Raw genomic sequence first — 24,084 nt, forward strand, 5'->3', positions numbered from 1 at the left:
CTAAATACGTGATTACAATGTAAATACAATGCAAATTATTTTAGCTTGAGACATTTTTTTTAAGAGGGCTGTTTTAAATCAAAACAGATACTATTTTTAGATTTTTTAACAAATCTTTTGTTTTTTTAAAGATTTTTATTTATTTATTTGTCAGAGCAGATCGCAAGTAGGCAGAGAGGCAGGCAGAGAGAGAGAGGAGGAAGCAGGCTCCCTGCTAAGCAGAGCCCGACGCAGGACTCAATCCCAGGACCACTGAGCCATCCAGGTGCCGCCGCCTTCTTCTTCTTTTTTTTTTTTTTTTAAGATTTTATTCATTTATTTGACAGAGAGAGAGAGATCATAAGTGGGAGAGAGGCAGGCATAGAGAGAGAGGGAGAAGCAGGCTCCCTGCTAAACAGAGAGCCTGATGCAGGGCTCGATCCCAGGACCCTGAGATCATGACCTGAGCCGAAGGCAGGGGCTTAACCCATTGAGCCACCCAGGTGCCCCTAAAAAAATCTTTTAGGTAATTTTAATTTACCAAAGAGTTGCCAAAGAAGAGATAATAGTTCCATATATCCTTCACTCAGCTTTCCCTAATGGTTAACACCTTCTATAACCATAATGTAGTCATCAAAACTGAGGAATTAACATAAACAAAAAAATGGTAATTAAAACTACAGACTTTACTCAGATTTCACCAGCTTTTCCACTAGGTCCTTTCTCTATTCCAGGATCCAACCCAGGATATCATGTTCAAATAGGTATTTTTGTGACTCAGAACTTTTGAGGTCTAATTGTCTAAGATGATTTACTCTTTTATAGTCACAAAATTTATGTGCACTTTTCTTGTGGTTTTAAGCCTGAATCTACTCACGTTCGTGCAGAAGCATACCTACCTAGACAAGCAGGCAAGTATTTACTGAATTTGTTGCAGGCTGAGCTATTAAGAGGAGGAATCTGGAAACATCTTAGGTTCAAACACCCTGTAACTTCTGACTACTTTCTGGCTGTGGAAACTTGGTTGAGCTACCCCATTTCTCAAGTTTCTCATTCCCTCACCTAAACACTGGGGGATAACAAGAATGTCACCTCAAGGCTTGCTGAAACTGGAGTATTCATAGGAGTACGGAGCTTGGAAGAGTGTCTGGCACACAGTATACATGCAATGTGCCACGCGCTCGTGTTATTACAAGCAGGTGCCCACCAAGGTACGGACTTTGGTTCAATGACAGAGAAGAAAATGAATCCCATGAAAGGAACCCCACAATTCTGACATTGAAAAATAAGCTGTTTGAAATTTTCAACAACTTTTTTTTAAAAAAAGATTTATTTATTTGACAGACAGAGATCACAAGTAGGCAGAGAGGCAGGCAGAGAGAGAGAGGAGGAAGCAGGCTCCCTGCTGAGCAGAGAGCCCGATGCGGGGCTCAATCCCAGGACCCTGAGATCATGGTCTGAGCTGAAGGCGGAGGCTTAACGCACTGAGCCACCCAGATGCCCCAAATTTTCAACAAACTTAAAGAAGATACTTTTTGGGGTTGGTTCCAGAGCGTAGCTCACAAAAGGCCTTTTAAAGAAAAGAATCTAAAGCAGCAGTGCACTAACAGGACTGCGGAATCTAGAACAAGTTCTCCTGGAAACCGTCTCTTCCACCTTTGTAAAGTCCTTCTACCTCTTAGATGGAAGGATAAAAATACGGAACAGTAATGCAGGAATCAGAGAGTCCACCTCAGCCTACTTCTTGCCTCTGCGATTACTCCCCTAGTGGAACGGGGCTAAAGAGAGAAAGGAGGCAGGTTTTGGGTAACATTCTCCAAAGCAGAAGGGAGGAGAGGAGACGGGTCTCTAGATGTCAGGTCAAAAGGGTGGTCTCTTCTGAGCAGTCACTGCATATAGGAATGTGTAACTCAGAAACCCCCAGGGCTTCGACACTCTACACTCTATTTTTTAAACATCGTTAGGAGAGGGGCGCCTTGGTGGCTCAGGCAGTTAAGTGGCTGCCTTTGGCTCAGGTCATGATCCCAGAGTCCCGGGACCAAACCTCACATCAGGCTCCCTTCTTAGTGAAAGTCTCCTCCTATCTCTGACCCTCTCCGGGCTCGTGCTCTATCTCACTCTCTCTCTCAAATAAATGAATAAAATCTAAAATAAAATAAGACAAAGCATCTTCATAACATATAATTCGCATATAAAATTATGCGAAAATTTACCCCTTCAAAGCGTGCACTTCAGGGTCTACATTGTCGAATATACATAAAACCATCTTCCTGGAGAGCTGAGTTTAGATTAGCCTTCATACAGCTTAAATCCAAGTTTTAAATTTCCCAACGATACTGCAATCACCAAATCCTCTGACTTCAACTTAACAGAAACTCTTCTGGCTCTTCTCAAGTTAAGGCAACACCCTGAAACTCTGGTGGAATCATTGTGACAACAATGTATTTTGCTCACTATTTCTGTGTCTTTCCAGAGAAAAGCAATTTGACACTCCCCTTCCCCAACTCCCAGGAGCCAATCACTTACAAGAGTCATGTAATGGAGCATTCGACCATCTACCCGTCCTTCGTCAAACTGGGTCTTGTACTGGGGGAGACCAATGTCATCCAACCACCCTACAGGAGAGAAATTGGTGTTGTTAGTAAGCCACGCAACACCTGTACTTGTGATTCAAAAGAAAAAGCAGCTTCATTCATTTATTCATTCATTCAGTCAGTCACTCATTTACTCATTCATGAATGAGTGAATTTAAAAATCTCTTACTAGTAACCCAGTTGAAATCCAGCTTTCCATGGTTGGTTTCTTCTTCAGACCCCACGGCTTGCAGTGCCAGCTGGAGCTTCTTTCGATGAAGTGAACGCTTAATCCCAAGTTCCTGAAATAATAAGCAGAAACACTGGTTTGACCATTCTGTCACTATGGGCTAGATGCCACTGGCAAAAGATGCCAGCTCCCCCCAAACGAAGCCAGGGTTAAAGACCCGACAATCCTGTTCAGTCAGCATGCCAAGTCAAGTTGGTGAAATGTTGCTGAACAAAAGGCCCCTAGAAAGCCAAGACCACAGCAACTAGTTTAGTGGGATGTTCCATTCCCTAGTAGGCTCCTTCCTCAGCAAGACTGGAATTCTATTCTTTCTGTACAAAAGGTTAAACAATTAGGAAATATGTTAAATAATTTGACGTAAGATGTAGGGCTCTTTCCTTTTCCTTTTTGCAAAGTAAAGTTGAATTGCATACATTACACTGAGAAGTTGGGCCAATGCTAAAGCCTCACAAAGATTCTGAGAAATATGAGCTTAAGGTTTATTATTATGTCTATACAATTATTTCTCATTAAAATAGCCAGTGGCTTACATGTTTCATAAGGAATCATTAAGATCAGGTCCTTCTTGTTAAATCCATGCGATTAAATTTAAAAAAAAAAGTGTGAAGCAGAAAACACAGTTTTTCAAGAGTACTGACTGGCTCCCCCCACTCCCCTTTCTGGAGTATAAAACAATTCTACAATCATATTCTCTTTCTCAGTAGCCATTGTCTAAACAAAACAGAGAAGCAGTCACCTTCTCCAGATCTTGCTGAGAAGCCTGCAGAAGTGTTTGGCCAGATGCAATCCAGTGCTTGCCTGAATTCACGTAGGACCCCAAGCCCTGCTCCACAAGCCAATCGCAAACCTGCTCCTTGGTCCATTTGGCAAATGGCATATCCAAGTCGCTATAAGAAAACGAACAACTGTGTGAAGAACAATTCCAAGCCAGCCCTGTGGCTTCTCAAGGTTGACCAACTTATACTGAATGAATGTAGAAATTCCCTAGTAATGCCCTATTTGACCATGAAAAGCTTACTTTTCAGTCCATGTTTAGGGGAGGTGGTACTGGCATTGAAAGTTACCTCAAAAGGACCACAGCTTTCATTTTCAAATGAAACCACAAAAGATTCAATATGATTGTGCAAGAAACAGATTTGTGGAAGAAAAACAAGTTGAACCAACAAGTCAAGTCACTGTACTAGTTTCAGTCAACGTGGTTTGAAGACTGAATTTCTAAACAGAAAACACTAGGTTAGATGGAAAGAAATCAAGTCTAACTTGAACTGTAGCAGAATTATGGTTTCTCTCCAAATGGTTATCAGTGAGAAGAGCGCAACATGCCATCACTGAGTAACGGGAAACATAATCACAGTAATTTCTGGGTCAAATTTTCTACTTTGACATGTAAATCGTGTTCCTCTTTGGGGGGAAAAAATGTAGATAAACAAAAATTTTCTTTATTTTTTTTGAAATAGCACAAGGAGATCCTCTACTGTGTATAAAGAGAACACATGGCAAATGAGACCTTCATGTGTTTGGAGAAAGCCAGGGTTTCCTCCTTGATAAAACCTGTGCCCAGTCTTCTGCGAGGGTAGGAAAGACCATGTTCCAAAGACTAAGTGTAATGGTTTGTGCTAGATGTTTGCCAACCCCATCCTTCTCATGCTCAGTAGGTCAGTACAGTAATTTCAAAACAGCCCTCAATTGTGGTAAGGGTGTAGGAAAAGTTCCTAGAGTCTTAACAGATAAAGCATTACATAGTCCTGATAAATTCAGGATTATTTAATCCTGATTAAATTCCGTTAGAATTTGTGTCTTAATGAATTTATGTAGGTGCGTTCACAGAATCCATTAGTCATTAATGTTCACTGAACAGTTACTATTTACCAGATACTCAACGCATATTAACTCCTTTAATCTTCATAATTAGACTAATTCATACCAGGGGACACGGAGGTGTAGAGTATGGATGTAGTTGCTCAAAGGTCACCCAGGTTACAGGAAGCAGCCAAGCCAGCAATCAGATCCAAGCAGTCTGTCTCTAGAACCTACTCTTAACCGCTATGTTAGCCCATCTCTCTAGAGCTATGCTTTAGAGTACTTGGAGTAACTATTTTCTCAGTCAGATTGAAGTCAAAGAATCATTCTTACACAGATGTTGCTGACACTTTAGCTTTGGTTCCTCCCCTGGCTCACGCAGCCCTCATCTTCTGCGTGATTTTCACCAACCACTGCCAACCCGCACTGCTCTAAAGATGACGGACCCCTCTGCCAGGCAAAGGGGTAAGCAAGGGATTCTACTGCTCAGCCCAGGGACAATACTAACATTGCAAGTGCTCATAGCCTGGACATGTGGGTAGAGATGTCAAAGTCCATTCGTTCAGTTTTTCTCACCTGTTAGATTGTCCCAAATCTCGAGACCAACCCAGTTGTGGCCCTGCAGTTGCCCTTGTCCCTCCTCTTTTAAATTCAGGCTCAGACAGGTCATCTGGGTTGAATGTAGTTGACTGACTTCTCCTAAGTCTGAATAGAAGAAACAACATCACATTGCCTTGTAGCGACCTGAGGAGACCTTAGGACTTTAAAGTTAATGAGAACATTGCTTATGTATGGTCAGAAAAGATGTCTGGATTTACACTTTAACTGAGACACAGTGAGTCAGTGCATCCCAGATCACAATCTTCCTTCCATCAAAGGAACAGCAAAGCCTTACAACTGCATACTTGTTTCTAGGCAATCTTCCATTTATTCCTACATTTGAGCAACACACAACACAAAGCACCCTCCGGTTGTCTGCTGTGTTACTTACTTTCCAAAGAGTTTCATGAATCCTCTGGATTTCTTTTTGGAATCCGGCGATGGTGGAGATACCTGCGAATTTTTCGGCTGGGAAGATCTACCAGCCAGATCTAGGTGCTCAGCTGTCTCCTTCTCTGTTTCAGCTATTCCAAGAACAGAATACATACTTGGTGAGTTTTAAAGTACGGAATGAACATGACTAGATGCTACCCTTCTTAACTTTAGCAACTCTTCACAAATTCTTCTTCTGTTGGTCTGTAAAGAGCACCCTACAAATATTACAGATGGAACACAAATTTATGTTCTGCTTTACCGTCTGCTGTGTATCAGTGAATGATGTGTATAATATCGCATATGATATTGTGCCTAAATTCATTAACTCACAAATTACCACCTCTTTGAAGTTCAAAGGTGGGATAGGATTGCCACATTCTTTAAGTGATCTGAGATCACTTAAATTAATCTCGATTTTTCTGCAGCACTTGGTACTGCTGACATTCTTCCCACATTCTTCAAAATCATCATCTCCTTCATCTTGTTAGGACAATCTCCCAGATCTGTCATCTGATCGTTTCTTCTCTGCTATAGGACCTGTTTTCTCCTCTTCTTCCACTCCGAGATTCTGTTCTAGGCTCCTGCCAGCAGGATCTCTGAACAAGTTCACCCACTCCGTGCCTGGCACAAAATGATGGCTTCCCTCATTCATAAGCAGCCAGTATCACAATCTCTGGTCCTAATCTCTCTCCCCAGACTCAGGATCTGAACGTTTATGGATATTCCCAATGTGCTGTGCCAGGAACATCTTAGACTCAACAAATCCATCCAATTCTCAGAAGAATTCTCTTAGATTTTCTTATTTAATATTCCCTTGATACTAATTAATATTCTTCCTGTTACTCCCATTCACACTCTTTGGCATTTTCTTTTCACTCCCTCCTCTCCTTTGGCATTTACATCAGATCCTAGTCACCAAGCCCTGGCGGTCTTTTTTCAAGAGAGTTATTCCTATTTATAACTTGCTATGTCCTACTGAGAAAAGACTGTACTGGATATGCACACATTTTTCTTTTGATATAAAATCAGTGTCTGTTGATTCTGCCTTGAAAGAGTAACATCCAAATTTGCTACGCCCAGTTCTCCCAGCATTCTCTATTTCTTAATTCTTTTACCTGCCCCTTAAGATATGATCCCCCACTAACAAACACAAGCAGTACTGTTTCCTCAGTGTGAGACGACACTTTTACGGGAAAGAAAAAGTTGTACAAAAATCACAGAAATGGTGTTTCAGCAAGATACAAAAGTTGCAGAGGTTGACTTTTCTACGAAGCACAGCTGTGATTATAGGTTATCATAAGCAGCACTGGGCTCTTAGCATTAACAATGTATTTCTTCTAAGAAAGATGCAAAAACATTTGAAAATGTTGTCTGGATTTTATTTATCCCATGTGTATTCTAGAAATGTAAGACTGCAAAGGGAGAAAAGTAACCTGTGCTGACCCACATGAGTTGGTGTATGGGTATCTCAGGGAAAATCCAAAGGCACCTTTCCATCCAAACCCCAAAGCCATCATGGGTACGGGTATACCAGAAAATGATGCCTAACTCACCCTCATTCTAAAAGCATCCTGTTTTCATTTTTTTGTTTTGAGGATGTTTCCTCCCTCCCATGCCCCACACTTTTAAAAAGGAAAACGGAGTTTCCCCTCTCCTAAAATCACTCTAGGGGAGGCTCCTTAAATATCCCAGAAATCTTCCTCCAGTGTCACTAAATGCCACTTCCATCTTCAAAGCAATAAATGTCAGAAGAACATTCCCTTAAGAAAAGTCAGTCTAAAGCAATCATTTGCAATGTCTTCTACAGACTTCTCGATTTGGCTGAAAACATTGCTCTCTGGGGATAATGGAGACATGGAGAAGGAACTGTCAGGACCTGGGAGTTAGTGTGAGACAGGATGCACTGGAAGGGTGAGAAAGCTGGAAGGTACGAGGCAGGAGAGTCCTGCCCTGGACTCTGAGGGTGCCGTGCGCTTCTGGGTCCTCCCAGAGCTCCTGGCAAGGTGTCATTAGCAGGGGTTAAAACAGCACGTAGGCTGGGAAGCAAAGACTCTCCAGAAAGTTCACTTTAGCAGCAGTTGGAAGGAACTCTCTGGAGTCGAGGACAACATTTTCTGATCGCTGCCAGCTTGCTTTCTAGAGATCGCAGATGCCAAGAGCAAGGATTAGTCAGCCTGGAGGACAGCACTGGCGAAGGCTGGCATGCAGGGGTACGATACCTAGGGTGGGTGCACTGGCACTTCGTTTACGATCTTCAGATATCCCAACAATGCACACAATCACACGCAGCCCAATGGAGAGAACACAGGAGAATGACAAAATGAAACACAGCTCAAAGTCCTACTCACAAAATACACACGGGGGAGGAAAGGCAAGCACTGCGCTGTGCTTCCAACATCGCAGACTCCATTAGCAGGAACAATATGGGGTTAATTGGCCCACTTTCGAAACAGAAGAGAAGCTGTTTACAATGAACTCAGAGAGTGTCAAGGGTTTTGGTCTTTCCTCTACACTTATACTCCAACAAGGAGAGCAGGGTGATGGCCTGCACAGAGCTATCTTTACCACCGAATTAAACCCAAGGGGGCAGTTTCTTGCAAACTTTTCCCCCAGCTCATTCACCTTCATTTCTGAGAACGAGAAACGCACAGATCAATGAACCAGGGAAGGGAGGGGATTGACCCTGTCCTCGTCCTGAGTGAATTAAAGCAAAAGCACGCTGGCCATACGTACCCAAGTTTGGTGCACTTGCTGTCCTCTTGTTACTTTTTATTTTAAAAAAGCCACGCCCAAAGAATGATCTGGCTTTCCGAGTGCCAAAGGGGTTGTCGTCCACGGATGCATCACGCCCCGGAGCTTTCGGAGGGAGGCCCCTGAATGGGCTGCTTTCTACAGGAGCTTTATCCTAAAAGACAAGTAATAATAAATGGAACACAGCGTGGCTGTGCACAATTAGGAGTACACGCTGGGCACAACACCTGATCTGTTACACATGTGATTTTATTTAAAAGAATCACAGAACTGATAAGTTGATTATGAACACCAAGCACCATATTACAATTTAGAAAGTCAGTTCTGAAAGCTACTTAGGAAGCAAGAGCAGCAACAAAAACATGTTCATCACTGACCTATAACCGGCATGCTTCAGATGTGAAGTATTTAGGACATAGAAATTCTCAAGCTTTATTTTATTTGCCTCATTCCCCCAATGACATGGAAATAAGGTACTGCATAACCAGAATACCAGCAGGCTTCCTATTTTTCGAATGGTTATGACATGGACTAGGCTACAATGCAGTTCACAGTCTTTGTACCGTAACTGCATCAGAAGCCCAGCGTAATATAATCACTGTGCAAAGTAGGCGTTATCTCCAAGCTTCTACACCAGCAGCAGAAAGAGATTCTACTCCAGTTATTTAAATATTCTACTCAAGGAATTACTAGTCAAATGAGGACACAACCAGTGACCGTTAAACATTTTGTTTTTGAGAGGGTGTTCTGAGACATATTCATTACCTTGCCTGCAAGTTACCCGACACAGATCACCAATTTTCAAACACTATGACATGCTTGATACACTTAACACCAAAACTAAACTTGTTATAATTAAATTTTTCTTCATCGATTCAGAAGATTCTTTGGCTGTCTCTAATAGGTCAAGGTCTTTATCGCGAAACTTAACTGTAATTAAGTTATACTTCTAAGTACTGTTGATTTTTTAGCTTTCTCGTTATTTGAATTAGCAGTTCCAGTAACATGATCTATTATATTGTTTTAGTAGGATCCAAAGATGCTTTGATTTGCATGCCCTCATTCCTCTAACATCTCCTGCCCTCTGTTTTTGTTTTTGCAGAGGTAGAGAAAGGGGAGAGGGGACACAAGCTTTGAAGGTGGTTATTTTATCCTCTGAATTTATTGCTCATCGTAACTACAAGTTTATAGATGCCACAGTTTAGTGCAACTATTACCTATGTCTCACCACAGATGTCAAAATCATTTAATAATTTATTGAATTGGCAAGACAAAAAAGGACAAAGGATGCCTGTAATTACAGCTGTGTGCACAGTCCATGCCTTATCAGGGACACCTACATTACAACTCAAGGCATTCAGAGCCAGCAGTCAAGGGAGTGCATCTGGAAGTGGCCTACCAGAAGGTAGCCTTTACAGAGTTAATGATTGAAAATTGGAGGAAGAACGAGAGCCCTTGTTGATGAGGTCTTTAAAAAAAAAAAAGACAAAAAAACAGAACACCAAAATGTTTGCTGTATACACAGTGGTTATATTAAATAAACAGCTGTTCTCGGGCGGGTGACCTAAGGATGTTTTGTGAGTCTTAGTAAGCCCAAATATGATGATTAAGAATATCACTAGCCTGATTGAGAGTTGGGGGTTTTGTCTGTTTTTTGTACCTCCCCAACAGTTTATTGAGGTGAAACATAAAAAGTAACTGAACAATTAGGGGACATTAAGTACACTCACGGTGTTATATAACTGCCACCTCCACCTAGCTCCCAAACATTTCCATCATTTTGAATAAAACCCCTCACCCTGGAAGCAGTTTCTCTCCGTTCCTCCCTCTCCATCTCTGGCAACCGCCAAACTGGGTTCTGTCTCTATGGATTTATCTACTCTACATACTTCACATAAATGGAATCGTGGACTATCTGATCTTTCGTATCTGGTTTCTTTCATATAACATGTTTTGGAGGTTCTGAGTTTGGGTTTTTTGGAGACAGTTAAGCAATCCCATGTATCAGACATCACAAACATTTTTCCATTGTAATCTGGACATAGGAATGGCTTCATATATTCACAAACTGTTACACACAATTCTAGAAATTAAAATAAACTTTTATCTACTTCTAAGCTATACAATCTCAGTTCCATTTATTTCCAATAATGGCTAATTAGTCTTCAGTTGTGATTATATACACTAGTTTCAACTGTTCATATTCACCCTTCTTAATATTTACCATTAACTGTGGTATCTAATAAATCTGCATTAGAGAAACCTCAAACTCTTCTTGACAGTTTTCTTTGGAAAATGGGAAAATGTGAGGATCCCTAAATATTTGCGTCTCAGGGTAACAGACAGAGAAACAACACAGAACCAACCCCATCTGATGACTCTTTCTTCAGATTGACCAGGCTGCTGGACTTTTGCAGACTTGAAGTTCTAAAAATAACAATAATAGTAATTAGGATTAATAATAAGTGGCTCTGGTGCCACTGTTTCTTAGGAGAATATCTTGGAAAGAAACTAAAACTGTGTGTGGGTTGAATCCTGGTCATAAAAGAAAATCCGGATTCAGGCAGTCACTTATGTGCTTTACTAAATTATAACATTGAGTTCTTTTAAAAGCAGAGGTGGTTAACTGTCCTGCCAATAACTCTAAATGTCCCACACATGTTAGAATAGCTGGAAAAACACTTAGGACTCTCCTTGTGATGTCAACATTTGAAAATAAACCAGCATTTTTCCATGGACCAGTGGTGTATCCTTTTATGTATACATTTAGACCAGGAACTTTTTTATTTTTTATTTTTATTTAAATTTTAGTTAATATACCAGGGAACTTCTAAAATACTCACATACTATTTATATATAATCCTTGTAATTAAAATAAAGCACAGAAGTGTTACTTTTCAATTCACAAAGGAATCCATTTTCTGAATCTGGCCAAGTAGTTCATTTTACAGTTCTGATCGAGGCATACAAGAAAAATCCCTCTGGCTGCCCATAATAATTTGTTTGCTATCCTTGCAAAGGTGAAGTGACACTGTAAACATCCAGAGATTTTTTTCCCTTTCACATAACTAGCATTCAAGTGTACAGGGCTGTCTTTTCAAAAATGGAAGTCAGGAATAGGTGACCAGTTTAGAGAGAGAAAAAAGCTCTAAGAAGCAGAGTAACACACATACACAAACTTTTAAAAGGCAATTCTCATGTACTCATGTGTACATAAGTTACTAGACTTGTCCAGTATCAAATAAAGTAAAAGATATTGGTGAGAAAAGAGAAGATCTCATCTTTGAATACTGCTCTGGTAAGAGATTTTCCTAATTCAGACTTGAACTTGGATAAACATAGATAATGGACCGGTTTACTACATGGAGAATGCAAAAAACTACTGCAGCCTTTCCAGCCATTACATCATTCTCTGTGACTCTTTTCTGCTAGGGTCAAAATGCAAGCCAGTGCAAACCTGAAATTCAAAGCACTGCACTTCACATGAAAACTGATGAAGGAAGGCTAAAGCCGTGCAAACACTTGGCACGAGATAATGGATAACAGTCCATGAGTAAGAATCTCTTTGTTAACTCACAACCTCCCCTTTCCCTGACATCCAACCACCACACCTGCATTAATGTATTCAGGCCTCAGTCATCCGCTTCTCACAGTGGTCACTGTGAGTTTGTCAGAAGCTTCCTCTCTCCCAGGTATCAATGACATTTTCCACATTCAAGAACATGACTTACGAAAGACTATCGCACGGCTGGGTTTCAACAGAAGCACCAAGGATTATTTTTCCATCACTAAAAGAAGAAAGAAAAGAAAAGGAAAAAAAAAGATGGAATGTGTGTGCTTCACAAGTAAAAGACCATATATATTCTAAGTAAGCAGAACTGTCAAAAAAACAAAAAATTGTGCTGGGGAAGCGATTTCTCTTTTAAAACAGTCGTGTGTGTTTTGTTTTGTTTTGTTTTTAAACACAGGCTCCATGCCCAGTATGGGGCTTGAACCCACAACCCTGAGATTAAGACCTGAGCTGAGATTGAGTCAGCTGCTGAATTTACTGAGGATTCCCAGCTGCCCCTCTCTTTTAAAATTTTCTACTATATTTTCTTTTGTTAAAAAAATATTTTACTTATTTATCTGACAGAGAAATCACAAGTAGGCAGAGAGAGAAGAGGAAGCAGGCTCCCTGCCGAGCAGAGAGCCCTATGTGGGGCTCGATCCCAGGACCCTGGGATCATGACCTGAGCCAAAGGCAGAGGCTTAACCCACTGAGCCATCCAGGTGCCCCTAAAATATTCTATTATATTTTCTTTTATTTGGTCTCATTATAAGGTTAAGTAATTGAGAACATGCTCCCTCAAAATTCTACTTGTTAATGGAGAAACTACTGTATCCCTGTCCCAAATCCTTCTTCCGAACAGCCTGGGCCACATGACCATTGCTATGGGGCTTGGGACCCACTGGCGGCTCCCCATGACTTAGGACATAAAACTTGAGTCCCCTAAAATCTCTCTCTAACCTGAACACCACACCTCCCTGGACTCCTGCCCTAGGACTTCTTGCTTCACACCCTTTATTTCAATAATCCAGAACTGACTGTAGTGATTGATTTACACTGGTCCCCTGGCACATGCCTTACAGTTTCTTGCCTCTCACAGTAAAACCTGTGTCTGTAAATAAATTGCAATGCACTCTTGTGTTTGCTTGATCTACTCTGCTGAACATTTATATTGCAATGTTGGGTCATAAATGACATACCTTTCTTCAAATGAAGTCTCTGGTTGAGGAGGCAATTTTGCGCTTTCAGACGTTTCCAGGCCCTTAGATGTTGGCAGTAATGAAGGGATTGAAACTTGTAAGATGCTGGTGTGGAACTGTAATGTAATTAGAGAAAGTAAAAAATCCAATAAATAAGACAGAAGTCACAGAGATAAAATAAAAATAACGGAGACAATTACATGGTCCATCAAAAAAATTTCATACACCTATGTTTAAAAACACTATTCTTCTATTTATAAAATGGTCTCTGGATATAAACATCAATGACTGTTAAAGTCAGAGAAAACATTCTGGAGGAAGGTCATTTTTTTTTTTTAAAGGTTTTATTTATTTATTTGACAGAGAGAGAGTGATCACAAGTAGGCAGAGAGGCAGGCAGAGAGAGGGGGGAAGCAGGTCCCTGCTTAGCAGAGATCCCGATGTAGGGCTCGATCCCAGGACCCTGAGATCATGACCTGAGCTGAAGGCAGAGGCTTAACCCACTGAGCCACCCAGGTGCCCCAAGGAAGGTCATTTTTGAACTTGGTTCTGAATAAAACATAATACCATCAAGTAAGTCAATAGTTGATCCTGACAACTTTAAGCCCTAGTAAAAACTTTGGTTCTAACCTTATGCAAGTCACTTAACTGGGCACCAGTTTTCTCCTCTGTAACATGAGAATGGCAATGCCTACCTGACAGGGTTGTCATGATTTGAGATGAGATTTGGGTAAAGTGCTTTGTAAACACATCTGTTTTCACTTTATTTTCTATCACTAGTCTAATAGAGAATGTTGTTCAAACCAGATTTTTTTTTTTTTTAAGATTTTATTTATTTGGGACGCCTGGGTGGCTCAGTTGGTTAAGCAGCTGCCTTCGGCTCAGGTCATGATCCCAGCGTCCTGGGATCGAGTCCCACATCGGGCTCCTTGCTCCGCAGGGAGCCTGCTTCTCCCTCTGACTCTGCCTTGCACTCTGTCTGCCTGTGCTTGCTCTCTCTCTATCTGACAAATAAATAAATAAAATCTTAAAAAAAAAAAAAAAAAGATTTTATTTATTTGACAGAGAGAGACATGGTGAGAGGGAACACAAGGAGGAGGAGTGGGAGAGGGAGAAGCAGGCTTCCCACTTCCCTGAGCAGGGAGCCTGATGAGGGGCTCCATCCCAGAACCCTGGGATCACGACCTGAGCAGAAGGCAGACACTTAACGACTGAGCCACCTAGGCACCCCCCAAACCAGTTCTTTGTGGATACCACTTAAAACACTTGGCTTAATAATACTACAGCAGCAACAACAAAAATGCCTAAAAACACCTTCCTAAACAAATGCTTTGTGTACCCTAAGGATGGAATCTATGGAACAAATTTTATACTCTGGGGTTAAATAATTTTCGATGACTGTAGAGCAGTATGGTGTAAGAGCCCATCATAAACTACAATACATGAATCACTTAAAAAATATTGTGATAAAAAAATAAAATTTTCCTCAGTGAATTCAGTCTGCCAGTCAACCAACCAATCAGTGACCGTCCCTCCTTCTGAAGTCAGCCAGGAAGGTAGGGACTTACAACCTGGAACACACTTCTAGATGCCAATCAATCAATGACAGTCTCACCTCTGTAACCACACATCCACAGCGGATGTCAACTCTCTCTAGCCTCTGAGAGTCCCTCAATCCCTGAGCTCCAAGCAACCCCACATGCCCCACATATGATCAAAGAGACTGTCCCTGACCAACAAAGTTCACCGAGGTAACTAAATAAGCAATACATTTAGCTCTGTGGTTTTTTGTTCCAGTTACTGAGCGGTGGTCTCATTCCTTGACACTAAGAGGTTATAACATGTGAAGTCTGTTGAAATAATCTGATTGGGCCCAAGACGGAGTGGTTCGTGTTAAGCTCCATGTCAGTAAACCCAAGCTTAGCTAAGTTTCCGTGCTCGGCACTCCCAGAAAAGGCAGACCTAGGTCAACCAATCGGCACTTGCCTGCCCTTAGTAAGTTACCTGACCCACCCCGCCCCGAGACTTCTCTTTGCTGCACATTAAGGAAAGTAACCCTACTTAACCAACCAGCAAATGACCAGCCTGATCCTCTGCTCCTGCTTCCTTCGGCCTAAAAAAGCCCTTCATTTTGTACAGATCCGTAGAGTTCCTTTCCATCTGCTAAAACGGACATTGCCTGATTCATAAATTGCTGAATAAAGCCAGTAAGATGTTGCAAATTTACTCATTTGAAGTTTGTTCTTTAACAACAAGTCTGATCTTGTTGCTTCGCGATTTTTTATTTATTTATTTTTTTTTTAGAATCTTTATGATTAGTTCTGGGCAATTTACAGAGCCATCATCCCTGTGTTAAAAATTTTCTCAGCTGAATTTTTTTTTAAAGATTTTATTTATTTGACACAGAGAGATCACAAGTAGGCAGAGAGAGAGAGGAGGAAGCAGGCTCCCTGCTGAGCAGAGAGCCCAATGTGGGACTTGATTGATCCCAGGACCCTGAGATCATAAACTGAGCCGAAGGCAGAGGCTTAACCTACTGAGCCACCCAGGCGCCCCTGAATTTTGTTCTTTAAGAAGTCCTATTGCTGTAAAATAGGAGATTACTTCACTCTCTTTTTTCTTTTTTTTTTTTAAATTTGAATCTTTATGATTAGTTCTGGGCGAATTATTGAGCCATCATCCCTTGTGTTGTCAAGTTCACAGTAGCTCCCCGGGTTCCTAACATGGGGAAGGAAATGGCCCACTAACAAACTGATCCATTTCCTTGATTTCGTTTTGAACTTAGGACTTTAACTCCCAACTCCAATCTCCCTTCTAGCTCTTCTTTAACAATATGGCTGAACACACTCAATCCTCATCAAATCATTCTGGTTCCAAACAAAAAGTCTCATTAAAGTACAATTCACATAGGAAAGACTTTTTTTAAAGAGACTATCTGGGCAAATCTTACATGTAACATCTGCCATTCTGTAAATAGGCAGCAAGCATACTCATTGACTGTCAAATGTTATTTTTCCCTTCAGTAGAAATATAATTAGCAATTAGGGGATTTTCCCCCTCTAACATATTTTTTATTTCCCCCTCTAAAATATTTTTTATTCCTTAACTAATCCTTTGCCTCTTTTTTCCAATTTTATTGGGATATCACTGACATGCAGTACCGTATAAATTAAAAAGAAAAAAGAAAAGGAAAGGAAAAAAAACCACATTTTTTTCCTTGCAATGAGAACTTTTCGGATCTACAGTCTTAGCAACCTTCCAGCATACCAGACAGCAGTGTTAACTATAGTCATCACGTTGTACCTTATACCCCCAGCACACTTGTCTTATAACTGGAAGTCCGTACCTTTTGATCACCACCTTCCAATTTCCCCTACCCAGTAATCCTTATGACTGACATCTTTTAGCCCTCTCCTATAGTGAAGAGAGAAATGTTTCCTCCTTGAATTCATTTTCATGCAATTCAAATTTCATTTTCTCATTAGGTAATCAGCAGGAATAGATAGGAAAAGAAAAGATGCCACTTGGTTTTTTTCTCACTGAATACAGTAATATGTTAAAGGAAAGACGACCAAAGGGGGAATTGGAAAACATAAGGTAGTCAAGACTATTTAGTTAAAAAACAAAAACAACAATAACAAAAACAATTTTTCCCATTCCCAGTTTCTCTAGACAGTACACTGCACTAAAATTAAAAGTTCTAGGGCAAAGACGGAGGTGCTGTCAGGAAGCCACGGGTGTGCCTAGGTTAAGACCTCAGGAAGACTTAAGGTACAGCTGTCTCATTGAAACCTTCAAAAAGTTCGACAACTCTAAAAACAGAGGGAGATTCCATAGCAGCCATACAGAAAATTTAAGATAGAGAAAGTCTTATGGTGAAGATAATTGTGGATATCCTTTACCTGATGGAGTGGATTATAAATTGATTCATAAGAAATGCCAAATGAATAAAATATTATACCAAATAGAACCAAGAGGGACAGAGATAGTAGAAGGCAGAAGGCCCTAGACCCGTATAGATACTTTTGCAGAAAACAACTCATCTGCAATTACAGGTTCTTTCTCCTGGAAATGGAAAGATGACTCCCAAGGAACAACCAAGAGCCCAAAGGTCTGGGCCCTGTCAAGGAACTGGCCACATGAGCCTGGCTGGATTTGGGAACTGCTACTGACTAATGATACGTGGGTGTCTTCCATGTCTATGTTCCCTCTTCTTGAATGGGAATGCCCAGTAGTTACTATGCCCATTCCACCACTGCATGTCAGGTGTGTAGGGGACAAATGACTTGACCTTGAATTTCCTGGTTCTTTACATGGAATGGAGTGCTACTCGAGAAGCCAAACCTGAGCAGCTGCACCTACATCTTGACCGGGTCTGGATGACAAGGTCTTGGGATGCGGAAGCCTGACTGGAGTAAGACCAAGAGGTCTTTGATGAGGGGATGAGGACATTTTGCATGGGGGACGGATATAAATGATTGTAGCCAGAGAGTGGAGGGCAGTTGTACTAGTCGAATATGGTCGTAGGGGTATATGCCATCCCATGTGTTCTTCTCAAATGTGATATTACTTGTCCATCAAGAGGTAGGGTCTTTGTTTCCTCTCTGTGAATGTGTGTGGGCCTGTGACTACAGGAGAAGAGATGCCACAGGGTTTCCGAGTCATAGCATAAAAGATGATATAAATATGCCCAGTCCTCTTATTGGGATGCTCATCCTTAGGATCTAAACGCTCTGCTAGAAGAAAGCCAGGGAGTCACAGGTATTTCCAGCTAGGGCCTCAGCTGAGGTCCTGTCCAACAGTAGTACCAACCAACCATGTGATATACAAATGGGTAGCCTTCGGATGACTCAAGCCTCCAGCCTTCACACCATTCCAACTATTGCCCAGTGGAGCGAAGAAGAAATGCTCCTGCTGAGCCTTACCCACATCACACATTTGTTAGCAAAACAAGTGCTGTCATTCAAGCCACAAATTTTTGGGGTGGTTTGCAATAGGTAATGGAAACAGATTTTGGAACCAGTCTGATGTGTGAAAGAAAAGTTAATGATGAGTTCAAGACTAAATATTCCTGTCCAGCTGCTTTTTTCCAAGTCTAAAGAAGTCAGGGAAGATTTTAGACCAGAATTTTTCAGAGACAACATTGGAAGTGACTAAAACCAACTTCTTTATATAATCTCACGTTATCCCTCTTCATTTATTCCCTATTTGTTCTTTACTAATAAAGATTATTATTGTGTAGATTGTAATCCATTTAGGATGACATCTTTCTCCCATGTTCTTCCTGAATTATTTAAGCAATTTTGACATTGCCCAAGGTATTTATTTATTAAAGAGGGGGGGAAAAACCAATCTTTCAAATTAAGTCCTAGCAGACTGAGTTTTGACATGAAAATTGCTAAGACTCAGTCAGTAGCCACACTGAGAAAAGATCCCAGGTCTTTCCTGCTGTCAACAGCATTTTAACCTTCAATGACACAGTCTCTTCACTACAAAGATAATGTTGAGAGTCTGTAAATACCTCTTCTGGAACACTTGTGTTAAATGGGTCACGACTGGGAGATCCCGTGACTGGTGTAGATGATACACTTTTCTCCAGGTCACTAAAACCCTGCGCATCCAGCAAAGTGGAGACGGAACCAGAAGTGAGCAGACCGTCCAAGTCGCCATCTTGGTCTAGGAAAAGGAGAAAAATGGCAGCTTTTCATTTACATTTCATTTTTGGAGGAAGAATACCAACTGAATATAAACATTTTTCCCATCCTCAAAAATCAAAAGTGAGTTTCCTTTGAAATCCTTAGAAAAATAACAAGAGGACCTCGAGGAGAAATGTTAAACTATGAGCACCTGGAGCCTGAGGGTGGTATTAATAGCTATTACCACAGACTCACAGCCTTGAAATCAGAAGTTCATTTAGTCCAACAACCTTCCCTAATTTTGTTTCAGAATTTGGGGCTTTACAAATTTCAGTTCAGAAACAACCAAGCTGGGGAGGAGTCAAGATGGCGGAGAAGTAGCAAGCTGAGACTGCTTCAGCTAGCCGGAGATCAGCTAGATAGCTTATCTAAAGATTGCAAACACCTGAAAATCCATGGGCAGATCGAAGAGAAGAAGAACAGCAATTCTGGAAACAGAAAAACAACCACTTTCTGAAAGGTAGGACCGGCGGAGAAGTGAATCCAAAGCGACGGGAAGATAGACCCCGGGGGAGGGGCCGGCTCCCGGCAAGCGCACACAAAATCAGGACTTTTAAAAGTCTGTTCCGCTGAGGGACATCGCTCCAGAGGCTAAACCGGGGCGAAGCCCACGCGGGGTCAGCGTGGCCTCAGGTCCCGCAGGGTCACAGAAGGATCGGGGGTGTCTGAGTGTCGCAGAGCTTGCGGGTATTGGAACGGGAGAGCCAGCTACAGAGACAGAGCCGACAGTAGGCTCACAGCTCAGTGTTACCTTGAACCGGTCGCAGGCTCGGTGAGCTCGGAGCGCAGCTGGAGGTCAGGCAGACGGGAGTAACTGGGCGCTGTTCTCTGAGGGCGCACTGAGGAGTGGGGCCCTGGGCTCTCGGCTCCTCCGGGCCTGAGACCAGGAGGCCGCCATTTGTATTCCCGTCCTCCGGAACTCAACGGAAAGCGCTCAGGGAACAAAAGCTCCTGAAAGCAAACCCGAGCGGATTACTCACCCCGGCCCCGAGTAAGGGCGCTGTAATTCCGCCTGGGGCAAAGACACTTGAGAATCACTACAACAGGCCCCTCCCCCAGAAGATCAACAAGAAATCCAGCCGAGACCAAGTTCACCTACCAAGGAGTGCGGTTTCAATACCAAGGAGAGCAGCCGAATTCCAGAGGAGGAGAAAGCCAAGCACGGAACTCATGGTTTTTTCCTGTGATTTTTTTTAGTCTTGCAGTTAATTTAATTTTTTCTTTTTCATTTTTTTTTTTCCTTCTCGCCTTCGGGTAAATTTTTTTTTTTAAACTGTTACCTTTTTCTTTTTTAACGATTTTTTACTAGTTTATCTAATATATATATTTTTACTTTTTTACATATTTCTTAGGTGTTTTCTTTTTTAAAAAATTCTTTTCTTTTTTAATTTCTTTTATCTTTTTTTTTCTTTCTTCCTTTTTGAACCTCTTTTTATCCCCTTTCTCCCCACTCACGATTTTGAATCTCTTCTCATTTGGTTAAAGCATATTTTCCTGGGGTTGTTGCCACCCTTTTAGTATTTTACTTGCCCCTTCATTTACTCTTATCTGGACAAAATGACAAGACGTAAAAATACAACACAAAAAAAAGAACAAGAGGCAGTACCGAAGGCTAGGGACCTAATCAATACAGACATCGGTAATATGTCAGATCTAGAGTTCAGAATGACAATTCTCAAGGTTCTAGCCTGGCTCGAAAAAGGCATGGAAGATATTAGAGAAACCCTCTCGAGAGATAGAAAAGCCCTTCTGGAGAAATAAAAGAACTAAAATCTAACCAAGTTGAAATAAAAAAAGCTATTAATGAGGTGCAATCAAAAATGGAGGCTCTAACTGCTAGGATAAATGAGGCAGAAGAAAGAATTAGTGATATAGAAGACCAAATGACAGAGAATAAAGAAGCTGAGCAAAAAAGGGACAAACAGCTACTGGACCACGAGGGGAGAATCCGAGAGATAAGTGACACCGTAAGACGAAACAACATTAGAATAATTGGGATTCCAGAAGAAGAAGAAAGAGAGAGGGGAGCAGAAGGTATACTGGAGAGAATTATTGGGGAGAATTTCCCCAATATGGCAAAGGGAATGAGCATCAAAATTCAGGAGGTTCAGAGAACGCCCCTCAAAATCAATAAGAATAGGCCCACACCCCGTCACCTAATAGTAAAATTTACAAGTCTCAGTGACAAAGAGAAAATCCTGAAAGCAGCCCGGGAAAAGAAGACTGTAACATACAATGGTAAAAATATTAGATTGGCAGCTGACTTATCCACAGAGACCTGGCAGGCCAGAAAGAGCTGGCATGATATTTTCAGAGCACTAAACGAGAAAAACATGCAGCCAAGAATACTATATCCAGCTAGGCTATCATTGAAAATAGAAGGAGAGATTAAAAGCTTCCAGGACAAACAAAAACTGAAAGAATTTGCAAATACCAAACCAGCTCTACAGGAAATATTGAAAGGGGTCCTCTAAGCAAAGAGAGAGCCTACAAGTGGTAGATCAGAAAGGAACAGAGACCATATACAGTAACAGTCACCTTACAGGCAATACAATGGCACTAAATTCCTATCTCTCAATAGTAACCCTGAATGTGAATGGGCTAAATGCCCCTGTCAAAAGACACAGGGTATCAGAATGGATAAAAAAACAAAACCCATCTATATGTTGCCTCCAAGAAACTCATTTTAAGCCCGAAGACACCTCCAGATTTAAAGTGAGGGGGTGGAAAAGAATTTACCATGCTAATGGACATCAGAAGAAAGCAGGAGTGGCAATCCTTAGATCAATTAGATTTTAAGCCAAAGACTATAATAAGAGATGAGGAAGGACACTATATCATACTCAAAGGGTCTGTCCAACAAGAAGATTTAACAATTTTAAATATCTATGCCCCCAATGTGGGAGCAGCCAACTATATAAACCAATTAATAACAAAATCAAAGAAACACATCCACAATAATACAATAATAGTAGGGGACTTTAACACTCCCCTCACTGAAATGGACAGATCATCCAAGCAAAAGATCAGCAAGGAAATAAAGGCCTTAAACGACACACTGGACCAGATGGACATCACAGATATATTCAGAACTTTTCATCCCAAAGCAACAGAATACGCATTCTTCTCTAGTGCACATGGAACATTCTCCAGAATAGATCACATCCTCGGTCCTAAATCAGGACTCAACCGGTATCAAAAGATTGGGATCATTCCCTGCATATTTTCAGACCACAATGCTCTAAAGCTAGAACTCAACCACAAAAGGAAGTTTGGAAAGAACCCCAATACATGGAGACTAAACAGTATCCTTCTAAAGAATGAATGGGTCAACCGGGAAATTAAAGAAGAATTGAAAAAAATCATGGAAACAAATGATAATGAAAATACAACGGTTCAAAATCTGTGGGACACAACAAAGGCAGTCCTGAGAGGAAAATATATAGCGGTACAAGCCTTTCTCAAGAAACAAGAAAGGTCTCAGGTACACAACCTAACCCTACACCTAAAGGAGCTGGAGAAAGAACAAGAAAGAAACCCTAAGCCCAGCAGGAGAAGAGAAATCATAAAGATCAGAGCAGAAATCAATGAAATAGAAACCAAAAAAACAATAGAACAAATCAACGAAACTAGGAGCTGGTTCTTTGAAAGAATTAATAAATTTGATGAACCCCTGGCCCGACTTACCAAAAAGAAAAGAGAAAGGACCCAAATAAATAAAATCATGAATGAAAGAGGAGAGATCACAACTAACACCAAAGAAATACAAACTATTATAAGAACATACTATGAGCAACTCTACGGCAATAAATTTGACAATCGGGAAGAAATGGATGCATTCCTAGGAACATATAAACTACCACAACTGAACCAGGAAGAAATAGAAAGCCTGAACAGACCCATAACCAGTAAGGAGATTGAAACAGTCATTAAAAGTCTCCAAACAAACAAAAGCCCAGGGCCAGATGGCTTCCCGGGGGAATTCTACCAAACATTTAAAGAAGAACTAATTCCTATTCTCCTGAAACTGTTCCAAGAAATAGAAATGGAAGGAAAACTTCCAAACTCATTTTATGAGGCCAGCATCACCTTGATCCCAAAACCAGACAAGGATCCCACCAAAAAAGAGAGCTATAGACCGATATCCTTGATGAACACAGATGCGAAAATACTCAACAAAATACTAGCCAATAGGATTCAACAGTACATTAAAAAGATTATTCACCACGACCAAGCGGGATTTATCCCAGGGCTGCAAGGTTGGTTCAACATCCGCAAATCAGTCAATGTGATACAACACATCAATAAAAGAAAGAACAAGAACCATATGATACTCTCAATAGATGCTGAAAAAGCATTTGACAAAGTACAGCATCCCTTCCTGATCAAAACTCTTCAAAGTGTAGGGATACAGGGCACATACCTCAATATCATCAAAGCCATCTATGAAAAACCCACCGCAAATATTCTCAATGGAGAAAAACTGAAAGCTTTTCCGCTAAGGTCAGGAACACGGCAGGGATGTCCATTATCACCACTGCTATTCAACATAGTACTAGAGGTCCTAGCCTCAGCAATCAGACAACAAAAGGACATTAAAGGCATCCAAATCGGCAAAGAAGAAGTCAAATTATCACTCTTCGCAGATGATATGATACTATATGTGGAAAACCCAAAAGACTCCACTCCAAAACTGCTAGAACTTATACAGGAATTCAGTAAAGTGTCAGGATATAAAATCAATGCACAGAAATCAGTTGCATTTCTCTACACCAACAGCAAGACAGAAGAAAGAGATATTAAGGAGTCAATCCCATTTACAATTGCATCGAAAACCAGAAGATACCTAGGAATAAACCTAACCAAAGAGACACAGAATCTATACTCAGAAAACTATAAAGTACTCATGAAAGAAATTGAGGAAGACACAAAGAAATGGAAAAATGTTCCATGCTCCTGGATTGGAAGAATAAATATTGTGAAAATGTCTATGCTACCTAAAGCAATCTACACATTTAATGCAATTCCTATCAAAGTACCATCCATCTTTTTCAAAGAAATGGAACAAATAATGCTAAAATTTATATGGAACCAGAAAAGACCTCGAATAGCCAAAGGGATATTGAAAAAGAAAGCCAACGTTGGTGGCATCACAATTCCAGAATTCAAGCTCTATTACAAAGCTGTCATCATCAAGACAGCATGGTACTGGCACAAAAACAGACACATAGATCAATGGAACAGAATAGAG

General features: G+C 41.0%; 1 protein-coding gene across 1 annotated transcript in view; it reads right to left on the minus strand.

The window, feature by feature from the left end:
* LOC309870278 (liprin-beta-1-like) overlaps positions 1-24,084 on the minus strand; it is a gene marked incomplete at both ends in the record, with an annotated part of 48,539 nt that overhangs the window by 1,686 nt on the left and 22,769 nt on the right. The window contains 10 exons of the mRNA XM_082742455.1: positions 2,506-2,594; positions 2,743-2,854; positions 3,539-3,689; positions 5,179-5,307; positions 5,594-5,726; positions 8,371-8,542; positions 10,746-10,815; positions 12,120-12,176; positions 13,138-13,253; positions 18,659-18,813. Of these exons, the coding sequence (XP_082598581.1) occupies positions 2,506-2,594; positions 2,743-2,854; positions 3,539-3,689; positions 5,179-5,307; positions 5,594-5,726; positions 8,371-8,542; positions 10,746-10,815; positions 12,120-12,176; positions 13,138-13,253; positions 18,659-18,813 (1,184 nt within the window). The remainder of the gene's footprint in view (positions 1-2,505; positions 2,595-2,742; positions 2,855-3,538; positions 3,690-5,178; positions 5,308-5,593; positions 5,727-8,370; positions 8,543-10,745; positions 10,816-12,119; positions 12,177-13,137; positions 13,254-18,658; positions 18,814-24,084) is intronic.

This window comes from Mustela nivalis, assembly GCF_964662115.1.
Source record: "Mustela nivalis genome assembly, chromosome: 7".
NCBI lineage: Eukaryota > Metazoa > Chordata > Mammalia > Carnivora > Mustelidae > Mustela > Mustela nivalis.